This window comes from Belonocnema kinseyi, chromosome 3 (assembly GCF_010883055.1).
Source record: "Belonocnema kinseyi isolate 2016_QV_RU_SX_M_011 chromosome 3, B_treatae_v1, whole genome shotgun sequence".
NCBI classification, from domain to species: domain Eukaryota; kingdom Metazoa; phylum Arthropoda; class Insecta; order Hymenoptera; family Cynipidae; genus Belonocnema; species Belonocnema kinseyi.
The window spans coordinates 97,251,765-97,274,663 of NC_046659.1; the positions used below are offsets into that span (position 1 = coordinate 97,251,765).

The following is a 22,899-nucleotide window of genomic DNA, read 5'->3' on the forward strand; positions in this document are numbered from 1 at the left end:
ATATAGCCATTTTAGGACCATACTAGAATATCTTTCTGTTATTTGAGGACTTTTGACAGATAAAAACAAATAATTATTTTGGAAAATTCTTTGTAATACTTGAGAACATTTAACTGATAGAACACGCTAGTAAACATGAAATATGAAAACTCTTGCATTTTAAAATGAGCTTTTTCTACTTTTGTCTAAAAAATCGGTTGAATACCTTACCACATTTTACTGATAGAAGTACGTTAGACAAAAATCAGAAAAAGGGGAAAAAATTAAAAATAAGTAAACTTAAAAATGATAACTTTCAAATTGTGCTGTTTATCTTTTCAGCTTTATTTTTTTACTGTATTTTTATCAGTAAATCTTGATCTGTTCAAAGGATTTTTCAAAGCTATAGCTAGAATATAAATGTTCAATATAAGTAAAATCACTACCTGTATCTATAAAAAATGCATTGCATTTAAAAACCATTTTATCATACCCCATTTTTATAAATAAAAGGGCGTGAAAAAGTACCCCTTGTATCCTATTTTGTAGTGACAAGAAATGTTGATTTTTTTTAACATAGTCCAGGATGATTATAAATAATTTCGCTACCTAGTTCCAGTGTCTATTTATTAAAGGATGATTGGCAACTTCTTCACGTTCTACTTTTTCTTTCGCTGGATTATATAATATATTTTGATCTTTGAGGTGCTTTTTAAAAGGAAATTAATCTAGAAATCCCTTTTTTAGTTATTTACAAAATGAAACAACTATATCTACTGATATTATCTAAACTGCATTTTTTCTTCGTAGAGTTATCGAACTTTAACTAAACAGTTTTTTGCACCCTTATTTTTTCATTAATTATAAATTAAAAGAAAAGCCTACTTGTATTGCTAAAATATTTTATACCGAATTACTTACAGAAATCTAGAAAATTAGTAACATTTTTTAGAATTTTGTGACCAGTTATTTTTTCGATAGAAGATTCTCCTATTATTAAACGATTGCAAAAGGAATATAACAGGATCGGTAAGTCATAGACATAGTAAAGAATTATTGAAAGTGTCAAGGTTTTGATTTTGCCTGAGGCTGCACACTGCCCAGTAGATATTAAGAAATGTAATTATTATCTATAATAAAAATTAATTTCCTTTTTTTGGTATTGACAATTTTGTGTAATTTTTAGACTTTTTTTATTTTCAAATTCGTTTATGTTATACATTTTTTTACTTAAAATAATATATATAACAATAATTAAGAAAACTTCCAGGGTGTCTACCTGACTAGGAAATCGCGAAAATCGAGAATTTTGTTAACTGAGGGAAAACTGGGTATGTGATTCAGTGGCCGTGATTTTTCTCTTGAATCTACTAAAATGTAAATTAAAAATGGTTTCCTATATTCTATTACTCTGATTCTGAGTTGGAATTGAGAATTTGTGAAAAAAAATCATCATTTTCACTTGGCACAGGGAATTTTACAAAGAAATTAAGATTCTGACTTGGCCACTGAATTTTTTTAAAGAATAATTATAATTTTAAGTGGGGACAGGGAATTTTCTAAATAATTTATAATTCTGAGTTGGAGCAGGGAACTTCAGCAAAAATATATAATTTTAACTTTTGAACAGGGAGTTTTGTAAAGAATTATAATTTTCATTTTATGTTCACTTTAGAACAGGAAATTTGGTTAGGAATGATAATTTTTTGCTTTAAGAACAGGGAGTTTCCGTAAAGAATTATAATTTGTCTTTGGAAAAAAAGAATTTGGAAAGAATTATAATTTTATCTTGGAACAGGTAATTTTAGACATAGAGTGGGAAATGTTTAAAAATAACTTTAATTATGGTCTATAAAGAGGGAATTCACAAAAGCCATCTTTATTCTAAGTCAGAATTCGACAGATTTTGAAAATTCCTCATTCAAAATCAGAATATGTTTGATTTAAAATTGGTCTTTTTGCAAATAAAAAATGGCCAGAATTTTAAACATCCCTCTTTAAATTTTGGAAAAAGGGTGTTACTGAAATTTTAAATTATAATGAAAAATATGGTAAATAAATATAATTCTGACTTGGAACACGGATTTTTTTGAAACAAATGTACTTGTTACTAGGAACAGAGAATTTAACTCAAGAATGATAATTTTGTCTTTCGAACAGAGAAGATTTGGAAAGAATTAAAAATTTTACTTCGAAACTGGGAATTTCCATAAAGATCTATAATTTAGACTTTAGGACGGGAAACATTTGTAAATAATAATTATTTTGCTTGGAACAGAGAATATTTGCATGGAACGGGAATTTTTAAAACTAATTTTAATTCTAATTAGAAGAATGAAATTTAAAAAAATCCCTTTTGAAATTTAGAATGATCATTTTCTTTTATAAAATTCTCCGATCCACTACAGAATTATAATTCTTGTGATTAAAAATTGCTTGATGTTCCAACTGAGAATTATATTTCTTTTCAAAAATTTTTGAATCTTTCAAAATCGCTAGAAATAATTTTTAATCTTTTGAACTCTGTGAAACTGACCGCGCTGGAAAACCGAGCTTCAAAAAAAAAAAAATTCGAAAGAATTTTGATATAATTTCCTGGGGTTTACTGAGCAAGTAATACACAGTATTTATGAGGCAATCCTTGAGAATCCAAGTGGTTCGTCAGGAAATTTCTGGAAATTAATTTTATATGGAAATAAACTTAGTGCTTTTTAGTGGTTTGGTGGCTCATTAAATTTTATATTTCATTAAAGTCAGCTTTGGCTTTTGAACTATTCAGATTTTGATTCTCCGTAAAGTAAATAGATCAATTAAAAATTTAGTTCATTTTTTTGTAAATGTTACTTTTAATGTGTATTCCTAAAATAAAGTATTGGGAAGTTTTTATTTTTGGAAAATATTTATAAATCTTTGTGTTATAGTTATCATTTTTAAGAGATTTTATAAAATGTATACTGGTGCAAATTGATTCTTGCAAAATACTGTATGTATTAAAATTTCTAAGTTTACATACTGTAAGCACTGTAATAGTTACAGTGAAAGAAGCTATTAGAAAATAGCTTTTCATTTTCATTACTTCTTCGAAATAATCTGCATGAAATTGTCAAAATCTTTAATATAATTAAGCTTGTTTCATTCATTATTTTTAATAAAAATATTTATACTGTAATTCTTGTTATCTAGTTTTTGTTTCGAATTATTATTAACAATGATCAATGCAGATTAACCAATTAACTAATTTTGCTTGTGTATTATTAAAATTTAATCGTTTTCAAATGTTAAATTTGTTTAAAATGCTAAGAGATTTATTTTGTAAGTTTAGATAAATATTATTCTAAAAATCAAATTGAATTATACATATTTTAATAATAGTAATGTGCGTTTTTGACAAAACGATGTACCAATTACGCCGTATTTACGTTCAAAATAATATCTGCCTTACTTCCGTGTTAATCGGGAGACATACTAACAGGAGGTAATAATCAACAATATACATATTTCTTAATTAATTCAATATCCCATTCCTGAGAGCATTACCTATTGTAGTTAGATACTTTCAAAGTAAACTATGATTCTCTTAAAAATATTAATTATCTTAACCCAAGCAATAAGCACGAACAAGACAAGAAAATCATGTTGTATTTAAACTAAAAATTCAACCGCCCACTCTCACGAAAATATTCGAAATTCGTAATTTCGCGGGCGGAAGTGACGATTCGCCATTCTAGGATTTTTATTGGCCGTTATATTTCAATCTTCTGCGCAAGAACACACACATTATTACCGGTTGAGTGGTGTTAGTGGTGTTACTGTGTTGAGTGTGTTAGTAATCCAGTTCGCGTTTGTTGCCCGTGAAGGATGCCTTCTGCCAACCCTAAACTTGAGAAACAGGCCTCTACGGAGGCCTTCGATCCTATTCGCCAGGCGATTATTGTAATCGAGCACAAGATCCGAAATCTCGAGAAGCGCAAGGTAATTGTCATTATTCTTTAGAATCCCGAAAGCCCTAAAATCCGGCGTTTCCCGATCTGTCAACCGCGGCATCCACTGGGGTCCGCCATCTTTCGGTGAACCATGTGCTCGAGCACGTAAATTTGCCTAAATTAACTGATTTTATGTCATTCTGCGGGAGGTTCGCTTCGTTTCTCGTCCATGCAAATCACCAGGGAATCCCTGATTTCACCTGAACGTTGATTTTTCGCAGGTTGCCATTTTCTAACTTGCTGCCGCTATCCGACGTCATGGCGGTGCTTCTCTGAACGATTTTTTTCCACCGCCGCGTTCTATGGCCTGACAGTCCATCGAACCGGCATTTCGGATTTCGCGAGATCCAAGCATACGTTCTTCTCATTTTCGGGGTCCTCGTCTCAAATTCAACTTTACACTTTAGACATTCCACCCAGGAAACTCGCCCTCTTTTACTTTTTGCGCACATGCTCCCCGCTTTCCCCCTTTTCCTTGAATTACAGACCCTATTTCCTGCGAATTAATAAACAAATGTAAGCTCTTCCCAGGCATAATATTTATTGCTTCACTTTTTTTTTTGCTTTGTTTCCTTTTTTTTTTCTTTGTTCTTGACTAATAGTAAGGATGAGAAGAGGATGAAATCCTTTTCAAGGTTATTTTGTTCTAAAGGATTCGTTGGGTCTTGATTATGGCTCAATTTAATATACTGGGGGTTCTTTTTTATAGAGTTTTAATAGTGCGTTCTTTATATTAAAATTATCAACTCTATTATGTTCGTTTTAAGTGTGTTGCTTTTTTATTGACATATATACGAGTATCTTTGAAAGCTAATATTGCTCAATAAGAGAAAATATGATTTTGTAGAAATATGACGCGTATGAAAGAACTTTTTTTCATCATTGAGGATATGGGTAATTATCCAAAATCTTAAGATTTTCGTAAAAGATTTTGAAAAAAAATAAAATAAAAACAAGTCTTGATCTTTTATGTATTGCGTCTTTGGGTGACCAAAAATTATATTCCTACTCTTGCACAACCCTTAATTTGATGTCACGGTCTAATATGCTTTAAGAAATGTGTAATTAGGTTATTCATGTATTTTCAAAATGAGTAAACTAGTAAAAAGTTTTTTTTTTAATTTTTAGACAGCTAATAATAATTCTTTTAAATTGTTTATTCGTGTTTTGTTGATTATTATTCGAAAATTTTAATCGAATGTCAGAATGACTGGATATAATTGGCATTTTCATTTAATCGTCAGCTAACTTCACTTCGTTGAGTGCAGGTGGAAAAACCAAATGCATTAGACAAAACTTTCTTTCTGTAATATCTTCGTAATGATTAATTATTAGTATCATTTTATTATTTTATTACATAGTTCTTAAAAAATAAAAAATAATTTTCAAATATATTTATATAGAAAAAATTAGTTTTTACGAAGATATTACCAAACTACGGCCATAATGGGCCAAATCTCGTATCTATGTACTCGGATCAATTCTGTTCAGTCAGCGAAGTGAATTTAACTACTGCTTCAGTGAAAATACTATATAAGTGTATTTGAAAAATATTTGTATTTTTTTTACTTTTTAGTGAATTTATAAACTTATAATAATTATTATTCAATACAAAGATAATACAGAAATAAAGTTTTGTCTCATATATTTCGTCGATTGTTTTCCTCTCAGCACCCAATTAAGTGAATTTAGCTGATGGTTGAAGTGAAAATACCGAATTCCCAACAAACAGTAAACTTCACACATTTAAATTTCTGATTTCGTTACACTAGCTACAATTTTTTTAAACCATGCGGGCTGAACACGTTCTAGTCACAGAATCGTCTGCGGATGAAATATGTTGGTTTTCAAAGGATTTTAGACGAAATGTATTTCACCAATTTAATAGAATTTTTACATTCTCATTAGAGGAGGTATTAGATTTGTGTAAAATTTGACACCCCCCCCCCCCCCCCCCCCCCCCCCCCCCCCCCCCCGCTCCCAGTTTTTGTCAAATGTCCACGTTTTGAGGCACCCTGAATCCGAAAAACAGGTTTTTACGAATGTGTCTGCCTGTCTGTGAACACGATAATTTTGAAAAACGCAATATAATGATTGCTCTTTGGTACACACGTTTAATGTTTTAAACTAAAGTTCCGAGTTCGTTAGCCAGCCATTTTGGATGAAAATTCAAAAAGTGGGCACATTTTGAATATTTTTGAGACCACTTTTTTAAAAATTCTCTGTATGGTCATTCATAGCATTCAAAAAACTTAACAATTTATCCTAATGACTTTTTTCCAAAAATAAAAAATTACTAGAGTTATGGTATTTTCAAAATAAAAAATAAAAACAAATTGAATTAAATGAACAATTTAGGCCAAACTACGCATGATACGAAAATAAGTCTGGAGAAGAAAAACATTGCTTTTTGAAAGCCCTACAAGATTATGATAACAACTTTCTCAATTTGGTAAAAAAATTGAAAATTCCAAATTTGATCGTACAAAAAAACTTTGAAACTACATTTTTTCAAGATGTAAAAATTCTATGCACGGTTGTTCATAGTACTTCAAAACTTAAACAATTAATCCTTCTGACTTTTTTCTATAAAAAGAAAATTGTCAGAGTTATAGCATTTTCAAATAAAAAAAAAACACAAATTAAATGAACAATTTAGGCCAAACAACGCATGATACGAAAAAAACTCATGAAAAGAAAAACGTTGCTTCTTGAAAGCCCTACAAGATTCTGAAAACAACTTTTTCAGTTTGGTCAAAAAGTTGAAAATTCCAAATTTGATCGTACAAAAAAATTTTGAAAAATTCCATTTTTTGGTCAAACTATGCAAGATACGAAAAAAATGAAAAAGCTCAAATTGCGCGCCCTGGAAAGAAGTACAAATTTATAATGAAGCACTTTTCGATATAAGCTACGAAAGAAAATAATACAAAAATTGTTCGTCCAAAAAATAGTTATAATTTTTGATAGGACACGTTTTTTTTGCTTTAGTCGTAAAAATATCATTCAAAATAAAAATATTAAATTTGTTTGAGAAAACGACACAAGGTATGAACTTCAAGTACCAGACTAAAGTTGTTCGTCTAAAAAGATCTATAAATTTATTATTGATCATTTTTCGATTGGACGAGTAGATCTTCTTTTAATCGTGAAACATAAGATAAAAAATGCAAAAATGAATTTTTTGCAAAAAGCACAGAAAAGGCGAAAGAGGACATAGGCTCCTATATAGGACCCTATGTAGGTTCCTGTATTAGACGCTATGCAGATGCGCAGTAGTTTTATTTAATCTTAAAAAACAACATTAAAAATAAAAAATTATAAAAACAAGGAAATACGAATTAGTATGATTCAATTTTTATGCATATTATGAACTGTAATGATGTACATTTATTGAAATGATACATGTTTCAGAGCAGCTTAAAATACAATTTAAAGCAAAATAAGAAACAAATACAAAAATAATCATTATAAATACAATTTGCTTTTTATTTTGCAATTTTGTAATAAGTAATCCTAGGCAGAGTTACATAAAAAATGTATTATAATTGATATAAAAGTGTTGTGTATAATGTAGAAAAGTCTACATGTTGGACAAAATCGAGTGCGAAGCACGAGCTACGTGATGAGAATGTGTTCGTTAAAGCCAAAAGAGCTTTAATAAAAGAGAGTTCAAAATTACAGTTATCGGTCTGTTCACCTTTGATTTTAAAAGGTCTGTGCCCGAATGCGGAAGAAATGCAAAGACCAAGTGCGGAGTGCGATTGCCATCAGTCGCGTGCCGTAGGTGCGCTCAAACTCTTAACGAAAGAGAATTCACAATTACAAAATTACAGTGGTTGATGTTTTGAGTCTTAATTTTAATATGTTTGCGCAAGAATGTGCGAAAATATAAAGGCTGAGCGCGCAGCGCGAGGTAAATACATAATCGAGCGCGAAGCGCGAGAACCAACAGTTGCGCGCCCTAGGCGCGCAATTTATGAAAACAGTTCTTATTTTTGCTTTAAAACTCTGTAATTTTTAAGCTGATATAGATACTATACATTTTCTTTTTGATTCTACTAGTTATTTTCATTTTCTTTCGAAATTTACAATAAAATTTTGATAATTCTTGAAACTGACCAAATAACGGCGGTATTTGGTGAAAATATTAAATTATTGTTATCGGAAAATATTTTGAATTTGTATAAAACAACTTTCAACTTGTCGATTCATACATTTCGTACTTATTTATGGCAGGCTAATGTTTTATTGTTATGGGAAAGATACAGTTATAGCTGAATTTATTATTATTTAGACGAAAATCTCGAAAGAAACACAAGATAGAGAAAAGTGTCGAGATAGTTTTCTTTCGAAAATTTTCATAGAAATAACTGCTTCTTTGACTTTTTTTTGTATCTCATCTTTTTTTCGCACAAAATGTGAATATTCATTTTTCAGTAACAAAATAAATTTGTTCTCTTCAAGGTGCAAGGTACAAGATAAACTCTCATGAGATATATTCACCATAATGGTACCAACCTAGAAAAAAATCAAGAAAAAAACGCTGGTCGTTTTGAGAAAATTAAGTTACAAAAGTTTTAAGAAAACCGCCGCCATTTTGTCAGTTTTGAGATGTCTCAAAATTTTGTTGTAAATTTCTGAAGAGAATGTTAAAAATTACTAGATTCAGAAAGAAAAGTGTACTTGAAGTTACAAACGTTCATTTGAACGAAATTAAAAAAAATTATTTTTCATTTTTTTTTTTGCTTAAATCAATTAGAACGGCAAAAAAATATGTTGTCGAAAAGAATTGTCAAATAAAATTTTTTTTTAAGGGGTTACCTACCCTTACACATCACCCATTATTTAGACCTGCCTAATGCAAGTTTGGTTGTCGATATTTGAATATATAAAGACGTCAAAAATTCTCTTTTTTAACTCAATAATTATAGAGTGGTTGAGAAAGTTCGGCAACACCCCTAAAAACCACCCTTGATATATCTGCACCTAAAATGTTAAAAATGACAATTTTGATTGTCGATATTTGACTAAAAAACGTCAAAAATTCTCTTTTTGTATCTCACTAATTATAGAGGAAGTGAGAAAGTTCGGCAAGACCCCTAAAAACCACCCTTAATATATCCGCGTCTAAAATGTTAAAAATAACAATTTTGATTGTCGATATTTGAAAATATAAAAACATCAAAAATTCTCTTTTTCTATGTCACTAATTATAGAGTGGGTGAGAAAGTTCGGCAAGACCCCTAAAAACCACCCCTACTACACCCGCACCTAAAAGATTAAAAATGACAAGTTTGATTGCCGATATTTGAATATATAAAAACATCGAAAATTCTCTTTTTCTGTCTTACTAATTATAGAGTGGGTGAGAATGTTCGGCAAGACCCCTAAAAACCACCCCTACTACACCCGCACCTAAAAGATTAAAAATGGCAAGGTTGATTGCCGATATTTGAAAATATAAAAACATCGAAAATTCTCTTTTTCTATCTCACTAATTATAAAGTGGGTGAGAATGTTCGGCAAGACTCCTAAGAACCACCCTCAATATATCCACACCTAAAATGTTAAAAATGACAATTTTGATTGTCGATATTTGAAAATATAAAAACATCAAAATTTCTCTTTTTGTATCTCACTAATTATAGAGGGAGTGAGAAAGTTCGGCAAGACTCCTAAAAACCACCCTTAATATATCCGCGCCTAAAATGTTAAAAATAACAATTTTGATTGTCGATATTTGAAAATATAAAAATGTCCAAAATCCTCTTTTTTTATCTCACTAATTATAGAGTGAGTGAGAAATTTCGACAAGGCCCCTAAAACCACCCTTATTATATCCACACCTAAAATGTTAAAAAATGACAGGTTTGATTGTCGATATTTTTATTATTATTATTATTACACCATTAAGCCATTTCCCTTTCGGGGTAGGCGTGACTTACTCGGTAGGGGAAAGGAGTAGTGTGTGAAAGGGATAGAGATTTTTCAGATTGATCCAGAATTCTCGTGCTATTTAAGTAAATATTACGTTCGTTCCGCAACACTTCTACGACCCAGGTTGCTGATCAATCTCTCTAGCAATCATCCCAAGCGAAGAACCTCACGAAGTCGTTATGTAAGGTTCCCCACTTGGGTCCATTAGTAGCCAAGGTCTATGTTTCAGGCGTCATTCACTCTACTGACACTCTTTTTATTAACTATTTGCCGCCATACTTTCCTGGCCTGGCATACTTCTCTAGCTGCTTCTTTTATGTCCATGCATTTTTTCATGCAGGCTCTCGTGTTTCTGTGACTTCTTATGTCTCTTCTAAGTAGGGTCTCATTCACACATTCTAACCATTCTTTCCGCGGTCTACCTCTGGGCACGCTGCCATTTACTTTACCTTGATACACTTGTTTCGTTAGTCGTTCATTTGGCATTCTCTCAACATGCCCGAACCATCTTAACCGATTTCTTTCCCATGTGTCTACTAGCGTCTCTTCTGCATCACATTCTTTATAGAATTATCTCGTAACTTACTTTGTCCATCAGGGTTTTCCCGCATATTATGCGCATGAATCTCATGTCAATTGCGTTAATTTTACTCTTATCTTTTTTTATTAAGTCCATGTCTCGCTACCGTATAATACAGTCGGTACAAATATAGAATTATGTATTGCCATTTTAGCTTTATTTGATATATTTTTACTTCTGATAAGGGGACCTGCTCTACCAATAACCTTCTTACTTTCATTTATTCGTCTATCTAATTCCTCATCTATCTTCCTGTCCCTAGTAAATAAGCTACCAAGGTATACGAACTTATCAACTTGTTCAATTCTCTCATCATTCAATAAAATAGTGCATAGTGTTTTCTCACTCTTTCCTTCGAACACCATAGTTTTTGTTTTATTTGCGATAGTTGAAAATATAAAAACGTCGAAAATCCTCTTTTTTTATCTCACTAATTATAGAGGGAGTGAGAAAGTTCGGCAACACCCCTAAAAGCCACTCTTAGTATATCCACACCTAAAGGTTAAAAATGAGAAGTTTAATCGCCGATATTGAAAAAACGCCAAAAATCTTCTCTTTTCATACCTGACAATGCAATTCGGGAAAAACCTAACCCCAGTCCTAGTATACGCAAACCTAAAATTTTAAGAAATAACAGCTGGATTTTCGAAATTAAAAATAAAGAAACGCATTGCTCTGTATGTAATTTTTTTACAAAATAACTGTAAATGTAGAATATGTTCTATTGATTTATAATTACAGTATTTTTATTATAAATCGAAGAAAACGCACGAGCGTACTGCAATACGGTTTATGACACTTGTTATGATTCAAGTAAGAACTGCTTTTGATGTAGCTTTTTATTGTCAATTTTACGGCTGCCATGATCCAAGTGAAAGTGAGAAGTGGGGAAAGGCATCAGGCCTGGTCGGTATCAACATTTTTTTTGAGTCAGATAACGTTTGCAGGATTGGGGATATTGAACTGAAAATGTTAAAAATTGAATACGTGGCACTGGGGGACGTTTCTTTGGTTCGTAATTTCTGGAATTACAAACAAGATAAAAAAATCTCCCACAAAAGTTGTTCTTGTTTGCACCGAAAATATAGTATCACGTAAACGTCATTATTTTATAACAGGAAATAAAATTGATGTTTCTGCACTGTATTAATTAATGTAAGTGATTATTGTATTAATTGATGCAAGCAATGGTTGAAAATTTAACGATTTTGCTACATTCATCCTTTTAGTTTGAAATGGCAATTATGGTCGACCAAAATTTACTTGTCGCTCCAAATTCATATTTTGGTGTTTCAAACTCAACTTTTAGTTAAATGAAAATAAAGGTTGAACTATTGTTTTGAAACTTCGTCTCGTTAACTAATAAATTCATATATTTGAGTTTGCATCTTTCGTGGATAAAAATGCAATTTTTGGTTGCCAATAAAACCATTTTGTTGAAAAGTTCTCCTTTTTGGTTGAGAGTTTAAGAATTTTGTAGAAAATTGACTTCTTTACAATATATACATTTGGTTCAAATTTCAAGATTTTTCTAAAACACTTATTCCATCGAGTTAAAAGTTCTTGGATTTTGAATAGAATTGACTTGTTGTTCGAAATTTATATTTTTCTGATGAAATGTCAACTGCAGTTTTATTTGGATGGAAATTCTAATACTTTCTCTTTACATTTGTCTTTTCGATTTAAAAATTCATCTGATTTAGTAGAAATATCATATTTCTTTGAGAACAATGAAGGTTTTAGGTCATTTTTAACATTTTAGGTGTGGTTATATTAAGGGTGGTTTTTAGGAGTCTTGCCGAACTTTTTTACCCACTCTATGATTAGCGAGATAAAAAAAGAGAATTTTTGACGATTTTATATTTTCAAATATCGACAATCAAACTTGTCATTTTCAACATTTTAGGTGTGCATATATTAAGGGTGGTTTTTAGGGGTCTTGCCGAACTTTCTCACTCCCTCTATAATTAGTGAGATAAAAAAAAGAGAATTTTTGACGTTTTTATATTTTCAAATACGAACAATCAAAATTGTGTTTGGCATGTTTGAATAATGGGTGATTTGTAAGGGTATTCAACCCCTCAAAAAATAAAAATTTTGAAAACTTCTTCCGATGGAATATCATTTTTTGTTATCCTAAATGATTTAGGCAAAAAAAAAATTCGGGAAAAAAAATCTTCAATTTCGTTCATATGAACGTTCGTAACTTCAAGTAAATGAAAGAAAAAGCATAGTATCTATATCAGTTTAGAAACTACATAATTTTAAAGCAGACGCCAGACAAAATTGCCATAAATTGCGTTAAGAGTTTTAAAAGTTCAAATGCTCATAAATTTGCAAAAAAATTCTAAAATGATTTGAAAAACAACTAATTTTCATCCGCAGACGATTCTGTGACTTGAACGTCTCTAGCATGCATGATTTGAAATGAATTCGAACCAGGCAATTTTTTCGAGATCGTGCTTAATTTTTACATTCTCATCAAGAGAAGGTATTAGATTTGTGTAAAATTTGACCCCCCTCGTTTTTGTCAAATGTTCATGTTTTGAGGACCCCTGAATCCGAAAAACAGGTTTTTACGAATATGTCTGTTGTATGTGTCTGTAGATTTCTAGTTTGTTAGCACGATAACTTTCCAAAGAATTGATAGATTGGATTGACCTTTGGTATACTATTTTAGTGTCCTAAAATAAAGGTCAAGTTCGTTAGCCACCCATTTTGGGTGAAAATTCAAAAAGTGAGCGTATTTTGAAAATTTTTGAGCCCACTTTTTTCAAAATTCAAATATTGTCTGTACGGATATTCATAGTATTCAATTAGACGAACAATTTATCCTTATGACTTTTTTCTATAAAACCAAAATTTACCAGAGTTATAGCATTTACAAAATTTCAGAAAACACTTGAAAGTCAACCTTTTTAGCCGAAAAACGCACGATATGAAAAAAAGTCAAGAGAAGAAAAACATTTCTTTTTGGAAGCCCTACAAGATTATCATAACCAATTTTTGGATTTTCTTCAAAAATTGAAAATTCAAATTTTGATTGCACAAAAAATAATGGAAAATAAAAAAATCCATTTTGTGGACAAACTATGTAGGATACGAAAAAAGAAGAATTAACAAAAATGGTTATCCCAAAAAAGATCTATAATTTCGTTAAGAATCACTTCTTGAAAGGACGCGTACTTTTTGTTTTATTCGTGAAAAATAACATTGAAAAAAAAAAATGTGTGGAAAAGCGACGAAAGTTACGAGAAAAAAATTCAACAAAACCTGTTTACAAATGTTTGTCGAAAATCGGGCGGTCAGCGCGAGTTTCACGATGAGAATGGGTACCTCAAAGCCTACAGAGCTTTGAGAAAATTAATCTTTGACTAATATACTTAATTAAGTAGACAATTCCGAATACGGAGACGCATATAAACACTGCCATCTAAAGAGATCTTTTTGATAAAGTTTTTTTCAAGCATTCCAAATGCAAAGAATAAATATCCGAGCGCGAAGCGTGAGATTAAACCGTCGCGCGCCCCAGGTGCGCTCAAACTTGTGACGGAAAATTTTTTTTTACATTCTGATCATTTATGATTGAGAAAGCATTAGAATTGTCGTAAATTTGACATCACACTTTTTCAACGGATCTCCACGTTTCGAGACCCCTGAATCCGAAAATCAGGTTTTCATGATGGCGTCTGTCTGTCTGTCCGTCCGTAAACACAATAACTCTCGAAAAAATAAACGAATCAAATCCATCTTTGGCACGAGAAAAAGTCCAACAAAACCTGTTTACAAATGTCTGTCGGAAATCGAGCGCGCAGCGCGAGTGTCACGATGAGAATGTGTATCTCAAAGCCTACAGAGCTTTGAGAAACTTCATCTTTGACTATACTTAATTAAGTAGACAATTCAGAATATGAAGACGCATATAAATACTGCCATCTAAAAGAGATCTTTTTGATAAAGTTTTTTTCAAGCATTCCAAATGCAAATAATAAATATCCGAGCGCGAAGCGCAAGGTAATCTAATATAGAGTGCGAAGCGCGAGATTCAACCTTCGCGCGCCCTAGGCGCGCTCAAATTTGCGAGCTAGGTGTGTGAAAAAAAAGTTGTTCATCCAAAAAAGATTTACAAATTTGATATTAATAATTTTTGTATATGATGCGTGATTTTTGTTTTAATCTTGAAAAATAATATTAGAAATTAAAAAGTTCAATTTTCGGAAAAGCGACACAAGATACAGTAGAATTTTATTTAACAAAATTTGTCGCATCAATTTTATCTACAAATTTGCTCAGAAGCACTTTAAGGTAGGATGCGGTTTAAATCGTAAAAAATAATATTGAAAATACACAAATTAAATTTGTAGAGAAACGACACACGATGCAATAAAATGATGAATATTAACATTGATTTTTCATTATAGGATGCGCACTGTTTTCAATTGTAAAAAACAAAACAATAAAAATACCTCTGTTTTAATAGCAATGCATATTATTATTAATTGCAACAATATACATTTATTGAAATTGATATTTTTCAGGGTAGCTCCGAATGAAAATTAATGCAAAATAAGAAACAAATATTAAAGTAATCACGAAAAATAAAATTTGTACTTTATTTTGCAATATCTGAATAAGCTGAAGAAGCTTTAAAAAAATAATTCACAATCACTAAATTACACTTGTCGATACTTTTACCCTCAATTGGAAAAAGTGTGTGCACAATTGTAGAGTAAGTACAAAGACCGAGCGCGTAGAGATTAATAAGCGTGAGGATCAAGACCCAACAGTCCTAGGCGCGGATCTTTACGTTTCGGCGCGCACAGAGTCCGAAAATCATAAAATTTTGTCGGTGTCTGTCTGTATGTATGTATGTATGTATGTATGTATGTATGTATGTATGCATGCATGGTTATCAGACATTTCCAACCAAAATTAAAAAGTCGAGAGCATTTTCAAAATTTGGAATTTTTTTCAAATTTTATGAATTTCTGTCGAAAGTTTCTTATGTACGGATAAAAAACTTGCAAATTATCTAAATAAAATTTCTTATTTAGATAAAAATTAGAAAAGTAATATACTTTTCAAAAGTTTGGAAATTTTCAAAAAATAGAACAAATTTTTTTCATATATCAAAAAATTTGATTCAAAATTTTCCCTAGATACCAAATATACTTAAAAACTATTCTAGCTGAATTTTTCGATTAGTCCAAAATTTAAAAAATTAGAGCATTTTCAAAAAAAAAATGTCTTCAAATTATAGAAAGTTTTGTCAAAGTTCATTATACATGGGTAAAAGACTTAAAAATTATGCAAATAAAATGTTTAATATTTATGAAAATTAGAAGTTACATACTTTTCAAAAATTTGAATATTTTCAAAAAATAGAAAAAACTATTTTTTTTTCATTGATCCAAAAATTTCATTCAAAATTTTCACTAGATACCAAATATATTTCAAAACTATTCTAGCAGAAGTTTTCGATGAGCCAACAATTTAAAAAATTAGAGCATTTTAAAAATTTTAGACAATTTTTACATTGTCATTCATGAGAGTGCACTGTAAAAAATCTATTGAATTTTACATCTCTGGTGGATGTAAATAAAAGGACCCTCGTTTATCGGAGTAACTTTACGAATCTGTTGTGATATTCCAATTCGGCCGATAATTTTACATGCCGAAAATGTAAAGTTCATTATGTGAAAGAATAAAATAAAATAAAATTGATCAGGGCGAGAGGTTTCGAACACTCGAAAGCTCAAACTTCGTACAATTTCATGGAGATTGAAGAAAGACAAGCCGGAGACGTTACCACTTACCTAAAACACATAAGATACTATGGGTACTTTTCTATGTTTAAATATTCCGTAAAAAATATGAAATATACGTTTCGTATAACTGCATTTTTTCCGTTCCAATAGCAAAAAATGTAAAAAGCAAAATAGGAATAGCTCGGATTCAGTCTATTTTTGTGTGAAAGCTGTCAAAAAAGTTGAACATAGCTGTCAATTTCCTCCCATTAAAAACAAAAATGCTCCAAAATTGAAGGATGAAGGCATCGATAAACAACGACTACGAGAGACGCTTTCGTATTCACATATTATTTGATTAATTATTCTAAAATTTAAATTAATTATAAATAAAAATTTTTACAATTTCCGCCATAGTAAAATTAAAGATCTTTGGTCCAATTAAAAATCTCGATGTAATTTTCAATGACAGGAAAGTGATTTTACCGACGCATGGTATTTTTACACGCTGCGACTGAATTTTCCCTTCTGAATGTAAAGTTCGTACGAGGGAATGTGTAATTTTATTTTTATCGAGTGTGTAATATCACACTGCTGTTCGAGGGTCCTTTTATTTACCTTGCCAGAGGATTTAATTTCACATACTTTTGCAAAAGCACACAGTGAAGTGTGTGATATTTACAATGATGCAATATTTAATTTTCCGAAACTTGTCATTTTACACAAATCTTTTTTTTTCAGTGTAATGTAATCGTACAAATTTTCGATCTCTGGTTTTTGACAGATCTTTACGTTTCGGCACTCATAGAATCCGAAAATCATAAAATTTTATCGGTGTCTGCCTGTATGTCTGCCTGTATGTCTATCTGTACCTGAATGTTGTAGCCACGCTAACTTTTGAAGGATTTGTCCAATCAAATCAGCCTTTGATACACTTCTTAAGGTTCCCAAAATGAAGGTTAAGTTCTTTGATCAAATATTTCCAACAAAAATAAAAAAATGTAGAGCATTTTCAAAAGACTTAGAAGTTATCCATCATTAGATATCAAATATATTTAGAAGCTGTCATTTAAATTTTTCGATGAGGCAAAAGATCAAAAAGTTTAAGCTCATTCAAAATTTGAATAACAATTTTTTATGAGTTTTAGATATTTTTGTCAAATTTTCTGATATTCGTCTAAAAGACTTGCAAATTATCCCGATGACATTTTTAAATTCAATAAAACTTCAAAAAAAGGAAAAGAAATTGTTTGAATAGATTAAGAAATATCAATCCAAATTTCTACTAGATATAAAATATATGGTTTTCGAAACTATTATCCTGAAATTTCTTAATTAGACAAAAGTTATCGAGCGCGAAGCGCGAAGTTCTTAATGAGAATGTAATCGTCAAAACCGTAGGTGCTTTGAGAACCTTTTTTAAAAACAAATCGAAAAAAACTTCAGTTAAAATTTATGGCTGTGATTCCTCTGAAGATTAAATCACAGTTTTCGATTTAATTTATAGTATTAACAATGTTTGAAGAAATCTAGCGCCCTAGCGGTCTCAAACTTGGCGCGAGGCGCCGCGCGCATAGAGCGCAAGAAGAATGTGCCCGCGCGGTTGGCATATTTTTTTGTATTGAAAATTAGATTTTTTTACGCTGAAAAAGTAACTCTTTTAATTGAATATTCCACGATTTTAGTTAAAAATTCATCTCTTGATAATTTTAGTTTTAAACTTATCACTTTATTTGAACGTTTAACTATTTTTTTTTGAAAATGATTATTTTTTTCGTCAAAAATTATTTTTTGTTTAAACTGAAAATGTAACTCTTTTAATTGATAATTTAACTTTTCAATTTTTGGTTGACAATTTATCCTTTTTTCTTATGCTAAATTCTATATAATAATTACAATTGGGAGGGTTGGGGGGGGGGGGTAAATTGCTAAAGAAGAACGTGCTTATAAAAATTGAAATCGATTTTCTCCAAAGAATGAGAAATTAAGTTCGAAAAATATATAATTGAACAGCTTTCAAATTTCATGTGTTTGGTTTGATTAATTCAGAGTGACCGCTGACCGGAAAAAGCCGGAATTAGCCTGGATTATGTAGCACTGGGAAATAACCGGGAAAATCTTACAAAGCTGTGGATTTTTCAGATCGCCATTCAGCAGATCATTTTATATTTAGGATTTTAAAATTAATATTTCGTTCAAAATGAATGTTACCTTTATACTGCATATTTTAGAATTTAAAGCTTCTATTAATGGATCGTTAAAATATTAAAGTTCCTTTTATATTTGGGAACGAAAACTTCCTTCTTAGAAATTTAACGTAATAATTATATAGGGAACCTAAATTTATATAATTAATCACTAGTAATTGCCAAATATAAAATTACCAACTTCTGGTCCTCTCGGGGACGTAAAAGTAAAATGTTACCAAAATAGAGCACAAATTGAAGTATGATTTCTTATTGAAAATTCAAAATCTATATTATAGATTACGGATCACAAGAACGTGAATATCTCCTGAACTACCATCGAAAGAATTTTTCTGAATTTTTACTGCTGTTTATTAAATTGCAGACTTCACAATCTACCCTTTATTAAAGAATACTTCTTTTTGTCCTTTGCTTTCAAGGAAATTTTCTTTTTTCTAATTTTTTTCGTCTAAATAAAAGCTGAATTAATTCAACCCAATAAGAAAACTCAACTATTTTTGGTTTAAGATTCATCTCTTTTGGTCGAAAATTCAGCTCTTCTATTAACAGGTCATCTTTTTTGGTTGAAATTTTATCAATTTTGTTGAACCTTTGTCTTTGTGGATAGAAAATCCATGTCTTTGGATTGAAAATTCATGTTTCTTCTTTGAAAGTTCAACTATCTTCTAAAAAACTTAATTTTTTTTCGTTTGAAAATTCATTTTTCTTGGTTGAAAATTCTTCTTTTCGGATTGGAAAGTCAATTTTTTTTTTTAATTTTTCGACTTTTTTGCGAGAAACTACTGAAAAGTCGATTTTTTAAAATCCATTAGCTTGTTGAAAATTCAATATATTCCGACTTGAAAGGTTAGGAATATGGCACCTACATTAATGATTTTTAAAAGAATTTATTCCCCTATTAATTAAATTATTTTCTTAAAAAATCACCCTCTTTTCCCCGTTTTGAGAGAATTTTGGACTGAAGTTTAAAGCCACATTTACAATAATTTACCTCTTATGTTTTCCTTGGACTTCTAAAATGTTCAGTTCTTTTCAAATTTTATATAATAAAGCAGTTATTATTGAATAAATATAGTTGCGAACGCTTAAAACTCAACCAGAAATGGCCACCATGTTACGTGTTCCAATTTTATAAAACTTCAAAATTAAGACGTTATTTGAATTAATTGTTATTAAAGATTGTATTCTTTTCGAGATTGAACACTTTCAGAATTTTTTAGACTTATAAAATCGAATTACTCTTAAATTTAGAATGCCCGACTTAAATGTTACAATAAAATTATAATTTGTACACATGTTTGTGTCAGGGAACGCAAAGATAATGCGCATATGCGAATGTTTTCTTGAAGCTGGAGCATTGAAATTCTTTACGAACTGGATGATTTCCAAAAGCGAGGTTTTGATTAGGTTTGTGAATATATTTAAATTAAATTCTTTAAATCGATAGATTTTCAATTCGTGTATATTTAAGTATATACTACTATTTTCATTTCCAAATATTTTTATTTCCAGTGCTAATATTCAAATTGCTCATGACCGAATCCATTTCAAATCAGGCAGTTTTCTTTCGCATGAAATTGCAGAATCTCTCGGGAACGAAATATTTGGTTTTTGGTGAAAATTAGGCGATAAATATTTTTCTGTTTTGAAAAAAAAATTCTAAAAGGTTATTGCGTATTTGAATTTTGTGCTTTGTTAAAAAAAAAAACTGAATTTTGTTCTTCAATTAAACCTCTATAAATATTGGCCTAATTGATACATTTATTATTTTCTTTTTGATTCTAATAGCGCTCATCTTCTTTCAAAATCTGCCGGAAAATCGAAAAAAGGTTTGCAATTAACAAAATGGCAGCGGTTTTTCTGAAAAAATTAAAAGTCGTTTTTTTTTTTAAACCACCTTCAAAGCTTTTGTCAATATTTTTTTAAACATGTACTTTAATAATGAAGATATCTTGTGAGTATGATGCTCGCTAAATAACTTTTGTAGCCAGGAGAATTCTTTTTTCTTACAATCGTATTATCTACTTTTTCTTGGTAACAGTGATAGATACGAAAAAAATGTTAAGATAAAAGTTTGCACGTCTAAAAAAGTTATATGAAAAATGTTTCTTATTCTTTTGTGATATTTTTAATAGATTAGGGGAAAAATTCAAAAATTACATTTTTAGAAAGAAACAAATTTATCCCGGTCTTAAAAAGAGTTTAGCCCGCATGATGCTAAGATGCCTGTATGGTTTTAGTAGAAAGTTTTAAAAAATAATTAAATTAGGCCAAAAGTTATACAGGTTTAAAGAAAAGAATTGAAGTTTTTTGAAAAACAAAGCACGAATATCAAATACGCATAGTTCTTTAAACTTTTTTTCAAATCAGAAAAATATGTATCGCCTGATTTTCCCTAAAAAACAACATATTTCGTCCACGAGAGTTCTGCGGTTTCAAGTGTAGGGCTCTACCTGATTTGAAATGAATTCAATCTCATGTTTTTTAAATGTTAAGAACTTTAAAAAAACTTTTAAATTTTGTTTTCCTTAAATTAATATTTAGTTTTAAATTCGAAAGCAGAAACGTCTAACAGTGTTTCAGTTAGGATGACTTAGAAAGTTTTAGGTTTTAAACTTGGTTTTTCGAAAAGTTTAACACTCTGTACATTCTTCCTCACATTTATGTTTTAGGGGAAATTAGAATCCTACAAGGATCTGCAGAAAGGCGGCGGAGAGCTGAATGCAGATCAGAAACAGGCAGTGGCAAAATATGACGAGGTTATACAAACGCTGGACATTACGCGGGACTTGCTCAAGTCAGTACAACAAATCGCAAACGATGCACTCAAGCAGCAGAAAAAGCTCGCTCGGAAGGAGGCGCTCGAGCGAATGCAACAGGACATTGTCAAGGTATGCTTTTCACCATTATTCACAATTCCGCACCATGCCTAATTCATTAAAATCTACAAACTTCTTCAATACGAACTCTCTAACCTTAACCAACTTTTCAGGTACGAGAAGTATTACTCATTCAGGACACGTTGATGAACATGGGCGCGGATTTGGTACGTGATGACTTTCTTGCTGGTGCGAACGGAGCTGTTAAATTGACGGATGAGGACCTGAAATCCCTGGATAATTTGTACAATGAAGTGACGATCACTCATAGGCGAGATGATAGCAGCATGACCCCGGCGAGTCAGCAGGCACATAAAATTGCTGAGCACTATGTCGCAATTATCGAGGGCAAGCAGCGAGAATTCGAACCTGGAACATCGTACAATAAACTTAAGGAAACCATTACATCTATCACACAGTGCGGCTATTTCGACCAGGCTCAAGAATCTGAGGTTGTAAAAACAGAAGTAAGTGGGGGATATCGCTTTATTTTTATTTTTTTTTCACTTCCGCGTTACGAAAGATTCGCAGGCCTCGGACTCGCCACACTATTGATACTATTTCACTCTTTTATTTAAAAAAATTTTTTGTTTAGGGATGACACTATTTTGCTAGCGTTTCGAAAAGAAAAACCCCCGTCAATTGGACTTTTTTTTACTTTTCCTTGAAAAATATTTTTGAGTTTCTACGCTAATTGACTAAAAAAATCCGCCATCTACAAATGACAAGATTCCGAAAAAGTACGGGGGGGGGGGGCAATACGCCATCTATTTTTTCAATACGGCGAAAATGTGAACTCACGAAACCAGGTAGGTTTTTTAAGTGGCATTTTAATTTGTGCTTAAAAACAATTTTTTGAATAAAAAAAATTATTAGTTTAGTATGTTACATATGTTTCAACACATTATAAGATTCATTGTACTTCCCTTGGTATAAAAGTGAACGTAACATAAATTTTCATTAATTTATACATGGAATATTGACTATCTAAAAAATTATCACCTAAAAGTTAGGTTAGAATATATGCATTAAATCAAGTTTATTTTAGCTTATGGTGTGTTGAAACTTTTATGACATAGTAAAATAATTATTTTCTTGGCAAAAACAGTTTTAACAAGAATGTCTTTTTCACTGAATACGATGAAAATTCTATATGAAACACCTTGTTTCCGATAAATCTTTATTTTCTATGTTCACTTATTGTTTTAAACTAGTAAAAATAGTGGAAAAATTCTTTCCAAGTCCAATTTAAAATGGTACCCAGTTTTACTAGTTCGCGACAGTGGCGTACCCAAGACTTCAGATCCCAATACAAAAAATGTAATAACTGATATTTTTAGCCAGAGAATATTTTTGTTTTAAGTAAAAAAACAGTCGAAAGAAACGAACAAGAATGACTTTCCATCAATATAATTAAATCTTAACTAAAGCGGATTGATTTTCAACTGGAAAAAGATAAATTCCCGACAAAAAAAACATTATTTTAACCAAATGGTAGAATTTTCAACCAATCCAAATTCTATTTGAATTATTTTTAGTTTATTTTTTTTGTTTTCCAATAATTTCTAAAGAAACATTTGAATA

General features: G+C 30.7%; 1 protein-coding gene across 1 annotated transcript in view; it reads left to right on the forward strand.

Annotated features, from left to right (window-relative positions):
* The first annotated feature begins 3,796 nt into the window (after window positions 1-3,796).
* The window catches only part of LOC117170396 (caprin homolog), a 34,757-nt gene continuing 15,654 nt past the window's right edge, over window positions 3,797-22,899 (forward strand). Inside the window, exons 1-3 of the mRNA XM_033357166.1 lie at window positions 3,797-3,951; window positions 21,109-21,327; window positions 21,429-21,782. Coding sequence (XP_033213057.1) covers window positions 3,838-3,951; window positions 21,109-21,327; window positions 21,429-21,782 — 687 coding nt within the window. The 5' untranslated portion in view covers window positions 3,797-3,837. The remainder of the gene's footprint in view (window positions 3,952-21,108; window positions 21,328-21,428; window positions 21,783-22,899) is intronic.